The sequence below is a fragment of the Salvelinus namaycush genome, chromosome 23, assembly GCF_016432855.1.
Source record: "Salvelinus namaycush isolate Seneca chromosome 23, SaNama_1.0, whole genome shotgun sequence".
In the NCBI taxonomy this organism is placed as follows: Eukaryota; Metazoa; Chordata; class Actinopteri; order Salmoniformes; family Salmonidae; genus Salvelinus; species Salvelinus namaycush.
The window spans coordinates 43,513,670-43,529,446 of record NC_052329.1 but is presented as its reverse complement, the minus strand read 5'-3'; the positions used below and the strand labels follow the sequence as shown (position 1 = coordinate 43,529,446).

The window sequence follows — 15,777 nt, the reverse complement described above, 5'->3', positions numbered from 1 at the left end:
GCAAAAAATACACTCTTTTAGAAGAATAGAGAAAATGTCGACATGAATATTTTACGAACATTATGGACCCTGTCTGAGTTTCACCACCCCAGAGCTTCAGAGGAGCTTCAAAGATCTGACTCACCCCTCTCAGTGTGAAACTTCTTACAAGTTTTCACAGCGACAAAGATGTCTTCCTTCTTTACAGGCTCCCCCTGTAAACAAAACAGGAAAAAGTTTTTCCTGGTCAGGTCACGTGGTCAGGAAAAACGCTGCACCCTATTGAAGGAACATACATCCTAAGAGAGGAGCTGTTATCATTGTTGAAGCACTATTGAGATGGTGAATTTTTCAAATTCCCTGCCCCGTGTTGAATTGTACTCGTGAATATTGCAATATCTCCTCAAGATGACACAGGTTATTAGGTTATTAGTTGAGTGAAATGTGAATTGGCCGTCTTTATTTAAGTGCTCAGATCTCCTGCCTGTCTATCTGTGGCTCTCAGGCTGATGAGGCCTCTCTGTGAGGCTCAAGGCCTTCTGCTTTATGGCTGCATCTCAAACGGCACACTATTCCCCATGTAGTGCACTACTTTTGACCAGGGCCAGTAGGGAACAGGGTGGAATTTGGGACACACCCAATGTGTTATCACCATCTTCTCGGCATATTAGAGCTCTGGCAACAACCAGGTTAGTGGGAAGATGAAGTGGAGAAAGTGTAGGAGGGAGGAAGGGTAGGAGGGAGGAAAGATAGAAGAGAGAATAAAAGGAACAAGCCAGAAATGAGAGGGGGAGAAAGGGTAGGAGGGAGTTATGAAATTATGAAAATGTATGCACTCGCTCTGGATAAGAGCATCTGCTAAATGACAAAAAATGTAATTAAAACGTAATTAAATAAAAAATTGTAATTCAAATTAAAATGAGGGAGTAGGGGTAGGAGGGAGGAAGGATAGAAGACTAACTGAAGAGAGAGAGCCAAGATAGCCCTGGATCTCCCTCCCTAAGGGGAATGAGAGAGAAGGAGAAAGCGTATGTGATTAACATTTTATGTTCGTGCCTTTCTAATAACCAATGTCTGTGTTCATGCTAGTGACTGATGAATGAATCCTCACTATCAGTGTCTGCAATTTAGCAGTACGCCAAGACCATTGTTTTGAGAATGAAAGATATCAGTTTCAAGGTCCCAGCTTAGAGAAGAAGCCTCATCAGGTATTGGTCTGTCACATGCATGAACCAGTATTGGTTGGTCACATGAATGAAGCAAACGTTAATGATGAATTAATTATGAATAACGAATAAGCTAAATCATGCAAATATAACTTGTCTGCAGTATATAAGAAATCTAACGGGACTGCCCCAGAAGAGCTCCTGATAGATGCGTACTATGGTGCATCAAGTTTGTTGGAACCTCTCCAGTTACCTGTTGTGGCAGACCAGGGGGTTGGGTCAAGACGTTTACACAGATCAGACACAGACAGAGGATGATTAGCTTGGTATCAAGGGTGTTTATTTAATAATAAATCAAAAGAAAAGGATAGGTCTCCCCCATGAGACCCTCTCCGGGATACCGTCTTCTGGGCTCCGGGTCTTGCTGTATCCTGTTGGGCACACAAACTCAAACGTCTTAGCTCGGGCACCGTCTCCAACTACATGGAAGTCACCTTACTTCCCCCAGTCCTCCCCTGTGTGCTGCCCTTCTAGCAGCTTTATGGGGCTTGTACAGCTGGTGAGCAATCAGCCCTTGATTACTCACCAACTCCCCAATCAGCCCCAATTAGTCCTGGGTGGAGAGCTCGTCGAGACCTGGCACGTCCAGCAGATGGAATCATCGCCTCGTGATGTATACTCCGTCTGTCACCAGGCCTCGACGAGTCTCCCCCTGGTGGCTGACCAGCTGTACGCCACACAGCTCTGTGTGGGCGGGGACTGTCGTTAGTGCGACATACGTCTCCCTTCTCGATAGGGCATCCACATTTTCCATGCTTCACCCCTGACCTGTGCACAACAGAAAAAGAGAAGCGTTGAAGGGACAAGAACCACCTGGTAACCCGATCGTTTGTGTCCTTTCCCCTGGCCATCCAGACCAGGGGAGCATGGTCCGTGACCAGGGTGAAGTGGGTACCCAACAGGTAATACTTGAGAGTGTTTAGCGCCCACTTCACCGCTAGACACTCTTTCTCCACAACGGAGTACTTTTTCTCTCTAGGAACCAGCTTTCTGCTGATGTACATGATGGGGTGCTCCTCCCCATCGTGTATCTGGGACAGAACGGCGCCTAGTCCCGTATCACACGCATCCGTCTGGACCACCATCGGCACCTGGAAATCGGGCGTTACGAGAATCGAATGGGAGCACAGCGCTTCCTTCAGACGGCTGAACGCCGCTTCTGTCTCGTTCGTCCATTTCACTGATTTCGGGAGGCAGGCCCTGGTTAGATCGGTGAGGGGGGAAGCTATAGCCGCAAATTTGGGGATAAATCGGCTATAGTATCCTGCCAGTCCCAGGAAGGACTTGACCTGTATTTTGGTGCGTGGAACGGGCCAGTCACGCACCGCTTGAACCTTCCTCTCCTGGGGCTTGACGTTCCCCCGTCCGATCAAATACCCCAGGTACTCCACCTACTCGAAACCTAGTTTGCACTTCTTGGGGTTCGCGGTCAACCCGGCTTGTCTGAGCGCGTCCAGCACCGGAGGTGCATCAAGTGCTCTTCCCAACCTTGGGTTTGGATGATGATGTCATCCAAATAGGCCGCTGCGTACAGCTGGTGGGGTCGAAGTACTTTGTTCATCAGCCGTTGAAATGTGGGCGGGGCTCCATGGAGACCGAACGGGAGCACCCGGTACTCATACAACCGTCTGGTGTCGAAAAACGCTGTCTTCTCCCGGGAGGAGGCTGCCAACGGTACCTGCCAATATCCTTTGGTCAGGTTCAAGGGAGCTGATGTACCGGTCCTTTCCCAATCGGTCGATGAGCTCATCCACCCTCGGCATGGGATATGTGTCGAATAAGCTGATGTCGTTCACCCCCCGGAAATCGTTATAGAAGTGGAGGCTACCGTCCGGTTTGGGCACCAACACAATTGGGCTGCACCATGCACTGTGGGACTCTTCAATGACCCCCATCCTCAGCATAGCCTCCACTTCTTGTTTCACGGCCTTCCTTCGGGCCTCCAGAATCCGATATGGCCTCTTTCTTACCGTTTCGCCCGGGCCGGGTACGGATTCCGCGCCGGGCCGGGTACGGCCGTGTTCCGATTGACAAGCTTCTTGAGCTCTTGCTTCTGGGCCGGGTCGAGGTCCTCATTGCTCGGGACCGTTGGCGTCTTGGGTCCCGACCATAACACGGCCAAGGCTGTCCTCTCGTGACACTTTTTCAACAGGTTCACGTGGTAAATATGTTGAGGTTTCCGTCTCCCCGGTTGCCGTACGCGGTAATTGACAGGTCCCATTTCTCGACCACCTTGTATGGTCCGTGCCATGTTGCCAGGAACTTACTTTCGGCCGTGGGGATTTAAGACCAGCACCCTGTCTCCCACCTGGAATTCTCGGGGCTGGGCTCCCCGATTGTAGATCTGGGCTTGGGCGCGTTGGGCCTTCTCCATATGTTCCCTCACGATGGGCCATATGGCTGTCATCCGCTCCCTCATCGTCTTCACATGCTCTACCATGCTGCGCAATGGGATCGGTTGGGCTTCCCACACCTTCTTTGCGAGGTCCATAGAACAATCAGCCCTTGATTACTCACCAACTCCTCAATCAGCCCCAATTAGTCCGGGGCGGAGAGCCCGTCGAGACCTGGCATGTCCAGCAGATGGAGCCATCGCCTCGTGATGTATACTCCGTCTCACCAGGCCTCGACGAGTCTCCCCCTGGTGGCTGACCAGCTGTGCGCCACACTGTTAATAAACAATGACTCATTGAAGATTGACTTTAAACGTCCCTGTGTAGAATTTCCAGAAAAATTTGGCGTCAAGAACAGGATGATTGATTCTGCCTGCAGAGGTTTCCAGTGGAGGTCTGTGAGGAAAACCGGTGGCGCAATTTATGAAGCGTGAGGGAAATTCCCGTCTGACCAAAAGAGGACGAGACCCGCCAAGACCAGACCCTTACTGTGAGCTGCCCAGGAGGAGACACATTATCCGCGAACAATTGAGGAACTGTCTTCGAGTCAATTTAAGTCAATTTAAATGAATTTGTGTAAAAAATAAATACACTGCTCAAAAAAAGAAAGGGAACACTTAAACAACACAATGTAACTCCAAGTCAATCACACTTCTGTGAAATCAAACTGTCCACTTAGGAAGCAACACTGATTGACAATAAATTGCACATGCTGTTGTGCAAATGGAATAGACAAAAGGTGGAAATTATAGGCAATTAGCAAGACACCCCCAATAAAGGAATGGTTCTGCAGGTGGTGACCACAGACCACTTCTCAGTTCCTATGCTTCCTGGCTGATGTTTTGGTCACTTTTGAATGCTGGCGGTGCTTTCACTCTAGTGGTAGCATGAGACGGAGTCTACAACCCACACAAGCGGCTCAGGTAGTGCAGTTCATCCAGGATGGCACATCAATGCGAGCTGTGGCAAAAAGGTTTGCTGTGTCTGTCAGCGTAGTGTCCAGAGCATGGAGGCGCTACCAGAAGACAGGCCAGTACATCAGGAGACGTGAAGGAGGCCGTAGGAGGGCAACAACCCAGCAGCAGGACCGCTACCTCCGCCTTTGTGCAAGGAGGTGCACTGCCCGAGCCCTGCAAAATGACCTCCAGCAGGCCACAAATGTGCATGTGTCAGCATATGGTCTCACAAGGGGTCTGAGGATCTCATCTCGGTACCTAATGGCAGTCAGGCTACCTCTGGCGAGCACATGGAGGGCTGTGCGGCCCCACAAAGAAATGCCACCATGACTGACCCACCGCCAAACCGGTCATGCTGGAGGATGTTGCAGGCAGCAGAACGTTCTCCACGGCGTCTCCAGACTCTGTCACGTCTGTCACATGTGCTCATGTGCTCAGTGTGAACCTGCTTTCATCTGTGAAGAGCACAGGGCGCCAGTGGCGAATTTGCCAATCTTGGTGTTCTCTGGCAAATGCCAAACGTCCTGCACGGTGTTGGGCTGTAAGCACAACCCCCACCTGTGGACGTCGGGCCCTCATACCACCCTCATGGAGTCTGTTTCTGACCATTTGAGCAGACACATGCACATTTGTGGCCTGCTGGAGGTCATTTTGCAGGGCTCTGGCAGTGCACCTCCTTGCACAAAGGCGGAGGTAGCGGTCCTGCTGCTGGGTTGTTGCCCTCCTACGGCCTCCTCCACGTCTCCTGATGTACTGGCCTGTCTCCTGGTAGCGCCTCCATGCTCTGGACACTATGCTGACAGACACAGCAAACCTTTTTGCCACAGCTCGCATTGATGTGCCATCCTGGATGAACTGCACTACCTGAGCCACTTGTGTGGGTTGTAGACTCCGTCTCATGCTACCACTTGAGTGAAAGCACCGCCAGCATTCAAAAGTGACCAAAACATCAGCCAGGAAGCATAGGAACTGAGAAGTGGTCTGTGGTCATCACCTGCAGAACCATTCCTTTATTGGGGGTGTTTTGCTAATTGCCTATAATTTCCACCTTTTGTCTATTCCATTTGCACAACAGCATGTGAAATTTATTGTCAATCAGTGTTGCTTCCTAAGTGGACAGTTTGATTTCACAGAAGTGTGATTGACTTGGAGTTACATTGTGTTGTTTAAGTGTTCCCTTTATTTTTTTGAGCAGTGTATATAATAAAACCAATAAAATGATGGCGAATAATGCAAAATAAGGTACCCATAGACTTATAGAGAGAAAGGCTATTCAATAGTCTTATGAGAAGACTAGAGCAAGGGCGTAACGGTACCATGGAAAGCCCCGCTGACAGCTGTCTGTAGGCATTTATAGGAGAAGTGTCTAAGTGGTCTGCAGCCACTTCTAATAGTTTGTGAAAGATACATATGGTGCAAATGGGTAATAAGGGAGATTACCGAGTGTGTTTGGGAGTAAATGTGGATGTGAAAGTTGTGTGAGAGTGGAAAGCACATGTTAAGCTGATTGAAATTTGTATAAGCTGATTGATTGAAATTTGTATAATAAGTGGCTTGAAAATTGGATAATTAAAGGAATGAAATTTAGCTATTAAGTACTGAGTAAATGAGAGCTGTGTGAAATAAGTTTTTCGATCTATAACGCTAACTATGGTTATCTAGGGATTCCGTCCACCACCACCCATCGTAGTCTGGGACTACTAGCACGAGTGTCATTGAGCACTGGGTGTTTTATATGTATAGGAAGAAGCAGAAAGAGAATCATTGAAGATACATATGAGGCATAGGATGTAATGACAGAAATGTCTACGTGGTCTGAACCACTGATAATGGCACAAGTGTTATTATTATATAGTAGGAATTTAGGAATCGTTGAAGATGCACATGTGGGGGTGTGGATGTAAATACCTAAGTCCACCACTGCCCATCGGCTCTCTCAATCAATCAACCACATTTATTCATAAAGCCCTTTTTACATCAGCAGATGTCACAAAGTGCTATAGAGAAACCCAGCCTAAAACCCCAAACAGCAAGCAATGCAGATGTAGAAGCACAGTGGCTAGAAAAAACTCCCTAGAAAGGCAGGAACCAAGGAAGGAACCTAGAGAGGAACCAGGCTCTGAGGGGTGGCCAGTCCTCTTCTGGCTGTGCCGGGTGGAGATTTTAAGAGTACATAGCCATTAAGTCCAGATATTTCTACTTGATGTTCAAATGTTCATAGATGACCAGCAGGATAATAATCACAGTGGTTGTAGAGGGTGCAACAGGTCAGTGCCTCAGTAGTAAATGTCAGTTGATTTTTCATAGCCGAGCATTCAGAGGTCGAGAAAGCTGGTGCGGTAGAGAGAGAGTCAAAAACACCAGGTCCTGGATAGGTAGCACATCCTGTAAACAGGTCAGGGTTCCCTAGTCGCAAGCAGAACAGTTGAAACTGGAGCAGCAGCACGACCAGGTGGACTGGGGACAGCCAGGAGTCATCAGGCCAGGTAGTCCTGAGGCATGATCCTAGAGCTCAGGTCCTCTGGGAAGGGAGGGAGAGAAGGAGAATTAGAAGGAGCATACTTAAATTCACACAGGACACCAGATAAGTCAGGAGAATTTCACCAGATATAACAGACTGACCCTCGCCCCCCGACACATAGACTATTGCAGCATAGATACTGGAGACTGGGGTGGGTCGGGGGACACTGTGGCCCGTCCAATGATACCCCAGACAGGGCCAACCAGGCAGGATATAACCCCACCCACTTTGCCAAAGCACAGCCCCCACACCACTAGAGTGATACCAACAGACCACCAATTTACTACCATGAGTAGGCTGAGTATAGCCCACGAAGATCTACTCCACCGCACGAGCCTGAGGGGGCGCAAAACCGGAGAGGAAGTTCACGTCTGTGACTCAACCCTCTCTTAGGGACGGCATGGAAGGTCACGAGTAAGCCAGTGACTCAGCCCCCGTAATAGGGTCAGAGGCAGAGAATCCCAGTGGAGAGAGGGGAGCCGGCGAGGCAGAGACAGCAAGGATAGTTTGTCCCTCCAGTGCCTTTCCGTTCACCTTCGCACTCCTGGGCCACACTACACTCAATCATAGGACCTACTGAAGAGATGAGTCTTCAGTAAAGACTTAAAGGTTGAGACCGAGTCCGCGTTTCTCACATGGACAGGCAGATCATTCCATAAAAATGGAGCTCTATAGGAGAAAGCCCTGGATCCAGCTGTTTGCTTAGAAATTCTAGGGACAATAAGGAGGCCTGCATCTTGTGACCATAGCGAACGGATAGGTGGGAGCAAGCCCATGTAATGCTTTGTAGGTTAGCAGTAAAACCTTGAAATCAGCCCTAGCTTTAAGAGGCTCTAGCACTGGAGTAATATGATAACATTTGTGGGTTCTAGTCAGGATTCTTCTGGGTTTAGCACTAACTGAAGTGTATTTAGTGCTTTATCCAGGTAGCCGGAGAGTAGAGAATTGCAGTAGTCTAATCTAGAAGTGACAAAAACATGGATTAGATTTTCTGCATAATTTTGGGACAAAAAGTTTTAGATTTTTGCAATGTTACAAGGATGGAAAAAATCTGTCCTTGACATATTCTTGATATGTTCGTCAAAAGAGAGATCGGGGTCCAGAGTAACAGGTAGAGGATAACATTTCTCAGGATCTCAATCGAGGGTAACATGTCTCAGAGGGTAACATGACTCATTAGAGATAATGAGGATAACATGACTCATCAGTGGAGTTTGATGGTATAACGTTATTATGTATGCGGAGATATGAAAGGAGAAAGTACTATTCCAGAATATGCTGTTACTAGAGAGCACTAGTGTTAAGGAAGTATAATGGGTTACTAGAGATAAAGTAACATACAGTTGAAGTCGGAAGTTTACATACACTTAGGTTGGAGTCATTAAAAGTCGTTTTTCAACCACTCCACAAATGTCTTGTTGAAAAAACTTCTCAAGGATCGGTGTCCCGCTAGCGGGGCAACTTCCGGTGGAACTGGAGGGTGCACAATTCAAATAAATAATCATAAATATTATGGATTTTAAACATTTAGGTACATATAAGTGTCTTATATCGGCTGAAAGCTTAAATTCTTGTTAATCTAACTGCAGTGTCCGATTTACAGTAGCTATTAGAGTGAAAACATGCCATACGATTGTTTGATGATGGCGCCATACATCAAAATATTTTTCCACCGGCACAGGTTTCATACATTCACATATAAATATTAAATATTCACTTACTTTTTGAAAATCTTCCTCTGATTTGTCATCCAAAGGGTCCCAGCTATAACATGTAGTGTCGTTTTGTTAGATAAAATCCTTCTTCATATCCCAAAAAGTCTGTTTAGTTGGCGCCATCGATTTGAGTAATCCACTCGTTCAACATGCAGAGAAAGGAATCTGAAAATCTTCCCCTAAACTTTGTTTCAACAAGTCAAAATACATTTAAATTTACTCCCCAGATACCCTAAAATGTAATCAAACCATAATATTTCTTTCAGAAAGAAGTATGTTCAATAGGAAACCGATTTTAGCAGGTGCGTAATGTTTTCACGGCGAGCGCAAACACGAATTTCCAAGACTGTGTCCTTCTACTAAAACTGTTATTTCTTATTTGTTTTTGAGGTTACAAGCCTGAACATAGACTGCTGACACCCTGTTGAAGCCATAGGAATTGCATCCAGGGAGCTAATTTTCAGTATGACCTTTCTCTTGCATTTCTAAGAGGATGGTCTCTACAAAAAAATACATATAATTCCGGTTGGTTTTTCTTTGGATTTTCTCATACCATATCTATTGTGTTATATTCTCCTACATTATTTTAACATTTATACCAAATTCAAAGGGTTTTCTTTCCAATGGTACCAATTATATGCATATCCTGTCATCAGGGGCTGAGCTACAGGCACTTTACTTTGGGCACGTCATTCAGACAGGAAATGGAGAAAAAAAGGGCCTAGTCCCAATTAAATTAACAAACTATAGTTTTGGCAAGTCGGTTAGGACATCTACTTTGTGCATGACACAATTAAATGTTCCAACAATTGTTTACTGACAGATTATTTCACTTATACTTCACTGTATCACAATTCCAGTGGGTCAGAAGTTTACATACACTAAGTTGACTGTGCCTTTAAACAGCTTGGAAAATTCCAGAAAATAATGTCATGGCTTTAGAAACTTCTGATAGGCTAATTGGCATCATTTGAGTCAATTGGAGGTCTACCTGTGGATGTATTTCAAGGCCTACCTTCAAATTCAGTGCCACTTTGCTTGACATCATGGGAAAATCTAAAGAAATCAGCCAAGAACTCAGAAAAAAACATTGTAGTCCACAAGTCTGGTTCATCCTTGGGAACAATTTCCAAATGCCTGAAGGTACCACGTTCATCTGTACAAACAATAGTACGCAAGTATAAACACCATGGGACCACGCAGTCGTCATACCGCTCAGGAAGGAGACGCGTTCTGTCTCCTAGAGATGAACGTACTTTGGTGATCAATTCCAGAACAACAGCAAAGGACCTTGTGAAGATGTTGGAAGAAACAGGTACAAAAGTATCTATATCCACAGTAAAACGAGTCCTATATCGACATAGCCTGAAAGGCTGCTCAGCAAGGAAGAAGCCACTGCTCCAAAACCACCATAAAAAAGCCAGACTACGGTTTGCAACTGCACATGGGGACAAGGATCGTACTTTTTGGAGAAATGTCCTCTGGTCTGATGAAACAAAAATATAACTGTTTGGCCATAATGACCATCATTATGTATGGAGGAAAAGGGGGAGGCTTGCAAGCCGAAGAACACCATCCCATCCCTATAGAAAATAGAAAATAGAAAATTTGTCAGCAGAAATGAAAAAGCATGTGCGAGCAAGAAGGCCTACAAACCTGACGCAGTTACACCAGCTCTGTCAGGAGGAATGGGACAAAATTCACCCAACTTATTGTGGGAAGCTTGTGGAAGGCTACCCGAAACGTTTGACCCAAGTTAAACAATTTAAAGGCAATGCTACCAAATACTAATTGAGTGTATGTAAACTTCTGACCCACTGGGAATGTGATGAAACAAATAAAAGCTGAAATAAGTAATTCTCTCTACTACTATTCTCACATTCTTAAAATAAAAGTGGTGATCCTAACTGACCTAAAACAGGGAATGTTTACTGGGATTAAATGTCATGACTTGTGAAAAACTGAGTTTAAATGTAGTTGGCTAAGGTGTATGTAAACTTCCGGCTTAAACTGTATGAAGCGTATCATGGGTTACTAGAGTTTTGATGAAGAAATAATAGAAATAATAATAACATACAACAACATGTAGACGTACGTAAATGGTGTTAAAATAACTCAGAGAAATTAATAGCATAATGGGTTACTAGATTTGATAAGGTAACAATGTATGAATGTATAATGGGTTACAAGAGTTTAACTTGCTAGGTAGAGACTTAGTATGGACAGAGCACGCCATCTATAGGGGACTGATAGACAGTTATAGTGAAAGTTGATCCCAGAAAGAGATTCTTGTCTCGAGAGCTAAAAAAGGAAGCTCCCTCCAAAGTGTATCTCTTCCCTTCTGAATTGGCAGATGTATTTTATAAATTCAGGGCATTAGATGTTCATCTTACAATAATAGACATAGTTTTGTATTGTTTTAAACCTTGCAATAGGGGGAAAAGCAGAACATTGTTTGAGAGTGATCCAAGTATATTAGCAGTAGAGATGAAGAACGTCTTCCTATTGGGAAGAAGAGAATCCTAGTTAAGGGAAACAGACATGGAGACTCGTGAAAGTAACAAAGTGAATGGTAATATTAGCGGCTTTCAGATAGCACTCAATATAAGGTCACATTACCAACAGAGGGATTGAGCATTGGGACTGATATTAAATTAGAGGCCGCCATCTGGTGTTTGGGTTAGAGATACGTTTCTTGTGGAACAATAGATAGCAGCCAGTACTAACTGAACTCAAACAGACTAAGGGACACAGTGGGGAAATTTGGGACAGAGGTATGAAGAATTGAATAAGATACGTTTTTGACAAGATCCAATTATTATTACTTAATTCTATAGTTTGGGTAGATCAAATGTAATGTCATCTAAAACAATTTGTTTCCATTGTGTGGAACTGTGTCCAGATTTGAAGTAGATTCAAATAAATGTTTTAGTACCGAATATTGAGCTGATAAACCAGCACCAACTTTTTGAAGGTCCGAGCAGATTTGTTAAACAACAGGTTTCATATTTTGACTAGTGCAATGCAACAGGTAAAACATATTAAGATTACAAGAGTGGGGCGCTGGGGTTGTTTACTTTAGAAGGTGCCTATTCAGCTTTACGGGAAACCGTATCATCTGATGTGTCTGAAGTATAATTCTGTGTAGGCATGGCTTAATCAAGACTTCCTGCCCAAGATGCAGTGAACTCAATTAAGATTACGAATTTTTTGGACTGATTATGATGTGCAAACTAAGTTTTTTTTAACATGTTTATCATGTCAAATACTTTCTGTGGCAGGTGCCTTGGGAGTTAGTATAAAGGTACACAAATCCGGCTGTTAAAGGGAACTCCCAAATTAAGTAAGGCCTAACCATGTTGTTTGATTTTACTTGTTATTGAATATTTGTTAGTGGTGTTTATACTGATTTATTGTGTGGGGTCTTGTTATTTTGGTTTTAATTGGTTTTTCACAGGTTAGAAATTATGCACCTTAAAGGGCACACAAATGAAAGCATCTATTGTCAGAGTTTTGGTTGCACACATATTCATTCTCTTGATAAGAAATGTACTGAAAAATCCAATGTAAACCTGATACACAAAATATTTGAAATATCTTTAAGTAATGTCTGAGGTACAGGGAAAGAAACACTCACTTAATGGGGTTGAATGACCTCTGACCTCTGTTATGACTTTCTGGTGAAGCTTGATTACTCTCACTAAAAAGACTAGAGACTTAAATGGGTGAGATTTAAATGAGCTATGTAAACACTAAGAAGTTTCTAATTTATCAATAGTCCTACGTGTGATTGGGACCACGAGAAGGACAGAGAGAGATCGCTGCCCCTGAATGAGGGAACACTTGTCTGTAGTCTATTTTACTATTGCTTGAATAACCTTATAGGATACAATTAAGTTAAGATGGAGTCATCAAGGGTTGTAATTCTCATTTATTTGTTATTTTGATTTAACAGGCAGTGTTGTTGTTTTTGGACACATGCATCACGAAAAGTGGTACAAGTTGTGATACCAACACGGCTCTTGAGGACGCTAGCTGCCCGACGTTGTGAAACAGAATTCCAGCATGGAATTTCCTGCTGAAGAGTGTCTCATCCAGGAATGTAAAGTACTGGAAGAAGATTATAGGGTTCTCTAAAATAACGCTTGAGGGAGAAAGAGGATTTGGACAACAAAGTAATCCTGAGATTCCTCTCCAACTCTCTGATAGTTTGCATGCATAAAGATCGACATAATCATCGTTCCTGTGTGAGACCAGGGGGGTGTTGCAGATTTGGCCCAAAAGCATGTATCGGCACTTTTGGGACTATTCCATTGGTGCAATGCTGTTTAAACCCCAATCAAGTGCACCAAGTAACAAAGAAAAAATATATACTATTCAACCCAGATCTGTGGTCAATAATGGACCTGTGATGTACAGTATGCACAACTTGGTACCTACACACAGGGGAGCAGGACTGCTGAGGGTGGTAGCACAGTGTTGGGCAGTGGGAGAGTGTTCTGGCTCAGTACACAGCTCTGGGACTGCCGTCAGACGAGGCCCTTGGCCATTCTCCCAGATATACAGAGCTACCTGCAACAACATGGGAAGATACTGTTACTGTTTTTTTCAGCTGCTCATGCACACACCATTTTTTCATGAGGCAAGCCGAAATCGGTAGTTGAAGTCTACGCCCCTTCGTCGGTAATTTGTCAACAGTAGGGATTCTTCAATTAAATGTTTGTCATTCAACGAGAGACGGATCGTTTTCATGCACATTTTTTGACTTGAGAAATACTGCCCGTAACATCTTAGCACCAAACATCTTAAGATCTACTCGACAAAAACGTCAAAATGATGACAGATTTCTTGAGTTATCTTTGAAAAATTCAAACTTTTTTAAGGAAGTGGCTATGGCGTCTCAACGTGTACAAACAGTACTATCGCTTTTTCTTGTTTTTCTAGCTTAAGTCTTTTAAAGGAGTATGCGAGCACACTCGTTCAGTTAGGCGCCAGCCAAACCAAAGCACTTCGCTCAGAGCAATACAAATTGCTCTGAGAAAAAGATTTTGTTCAACAAGTAATAAAATAAATCTAAAAAAAATGTCAAAATTATTGCCACACTTGTTTTCAATACTTTGTACATCCTCCCCTTGCAAGGATAACGTCACTTAGTCATTTTCTATAATGTTTTATGAGATTATAAGAACACACTGGGAAGGATCTTAGACTATTCCTCTATACAGAAACTTTCCAGATCCTTGATATCCTTCAGTCTGCTCTTATGGACTGGCCTTCCTCAATTCAAACCACAGGTTTTCAATGGAGTTCATGTCCGGAGACTGATGGCCATTGCAAAATGTTTCTTTTGTGGTCAATTAAACATTTCTGTGTGGATTTTGATGTGTGCCTGGGGTCATTGTCTTGCTGGAAGATCCACTTGATGCCAAGTTTCAGCCTCCCGGCAGAGGCAACCAGATTTTTTGGCTAAAATGTCCTACTACTTGGTAGAGTTCATGAAACTACTTGGTAGACTTCAGAAAGGGCCCCAGGATCAGTGGAAGCAAAAAAGCTCCAATAACATCAAAGATCAACCATTATATTTTACAGTAGCTATTAGGTTATTTTCTGCATATGCATCCTTCTGTCGGGACCAAACCCACCACTGTTGTGCGTGGAGAAAGAGCTCTATTTTCATCTCATCTGACCATAGCACCCGGTTCCAATCCAAGTGCAAATGACGTTTAGCAAACTCTAGGTGTTTACATTTGTTGCTTGCTCTCAATAAAGGCATTTTTATGGCAACCCTTCCAAATAGCCTATTGGCATGGAGGTGGCGTCTAATATTAGATTTAGAGATGTGGTGACCCCAAGATGCGACCAAGTTCTGTAATTCTCCAACTGTGGCCCTTGGACTTTTCTTTGCCTCCCGAACAAACTTCCTCACTGTGTGTTTAGCAAGTTTAGCACGGTTCTAGTGGTTTAAACTTCTTAATTGTTGCCCTAATAGTGGTAAGTGGTATATTTCGTTTTTCAGTTGTTTTTACGTACCCATTGCCTGATTTATGAAAGTCAAAAACCATTTGTCTCTTTTCATTTGTGAGTTATTTGGATTTTACATGCGTGTTACCTAATTTGTAATACCCCAGTGAAACAGGAAGCCACAATACAGTTATTTAAATTGATATTAAAGAGGTCCTGCACAGCCCAAATCATGAAATTTGATGATATTTGGATGAGACCAGATCAAAGCAGGATGACCAAAGTAGGAAAACATGTATTTGCTTCTACATTGATAATCAAGTTACTGTTCGACTCCCACATGTCAAAAACTTAGATTCAGGAGGTGGTATTATTAAAAGGGTTTTGTGATATCACAAAATCTCTCATTTGAGTACACTAATGGTAACATCTTATTCTCTTACATAATTTAAATAGGTACCGCCTTGTAACCAACATCGCAGAAGGAGTTTTTGCAGAGGGGTGTGGTTTACATTGCTAAGTAGCTAGTCAACTGGTGTCAATTTTACTGCAGCGTGACAGCAAATATAATTACAGGTTTCCCCTAAGGAAAAGATACTTCTAGGTTTTTGCTTTTTTCTGTTTCTGGTGTTAGCTAGTAACTGGTTAGCTAGGTCTACAGCCAGCATAGAACAAAATCGAGGGAAGGGCTTCCCAAAACTCCAACGCAGTTGTCATGTCATTACATCAAGAGACACATCAAACATAAGATTCATACAAACTTCTTGACATCGTTGATAGTCATGATATATGAACATTGTCTGGCAGTCAACATACACAGTATATTTAATGAAAAGTACCCAGACCTCAAGCTGTACATTTTCAACTGAAATTGTGCAAGATGAATTAGCTAGCTAGCTTGATAACAGTGCTGACAATTCCATTTAGGCTAGCTAGCTTAATTATACAGCCAACATTTTGTCTATATTGATGCTGTTACAATAACCAAACAGTTGGATAAAAAAAAGTAGAATTATGAAACCATGA

At 43.6% G+C, this 15,777-nt stretch overlaps 1 protein-coding gene across 3 annotated transcripts in view; it reads right to left on the bottom strand.

Moving 5' to 3' along the window:
- The window catches only part of LOC120018461 (beta-1,3-glucosyltransferase-like), a 148,950-nt gene that overhangs the window by 27,774 nt on the left and 105,399 nt on the right, over positions 1-15,777 (bottom strand). Inside the window, exons 9-10 of one of the 3 annotated variants that reach the window (XM_038961681.1) lie at positions 13,231-13,383; positions 125-194 (exon numbers count right to left, since the gene is read on the bottom strand). In XM_038961681.1, the coding sequence (XP_038817609.1) occupies positions 125-194; positions 13,231-13,383 (223 nt within the window). The remainder of the gene's footprint in view (positions 1-124; positions 195-13,230; positions 13,384-15,777) is intronic. The other 2 variants (XM_038961682.1, XM_038961683.1) reach the window with 2 other exon arrangements.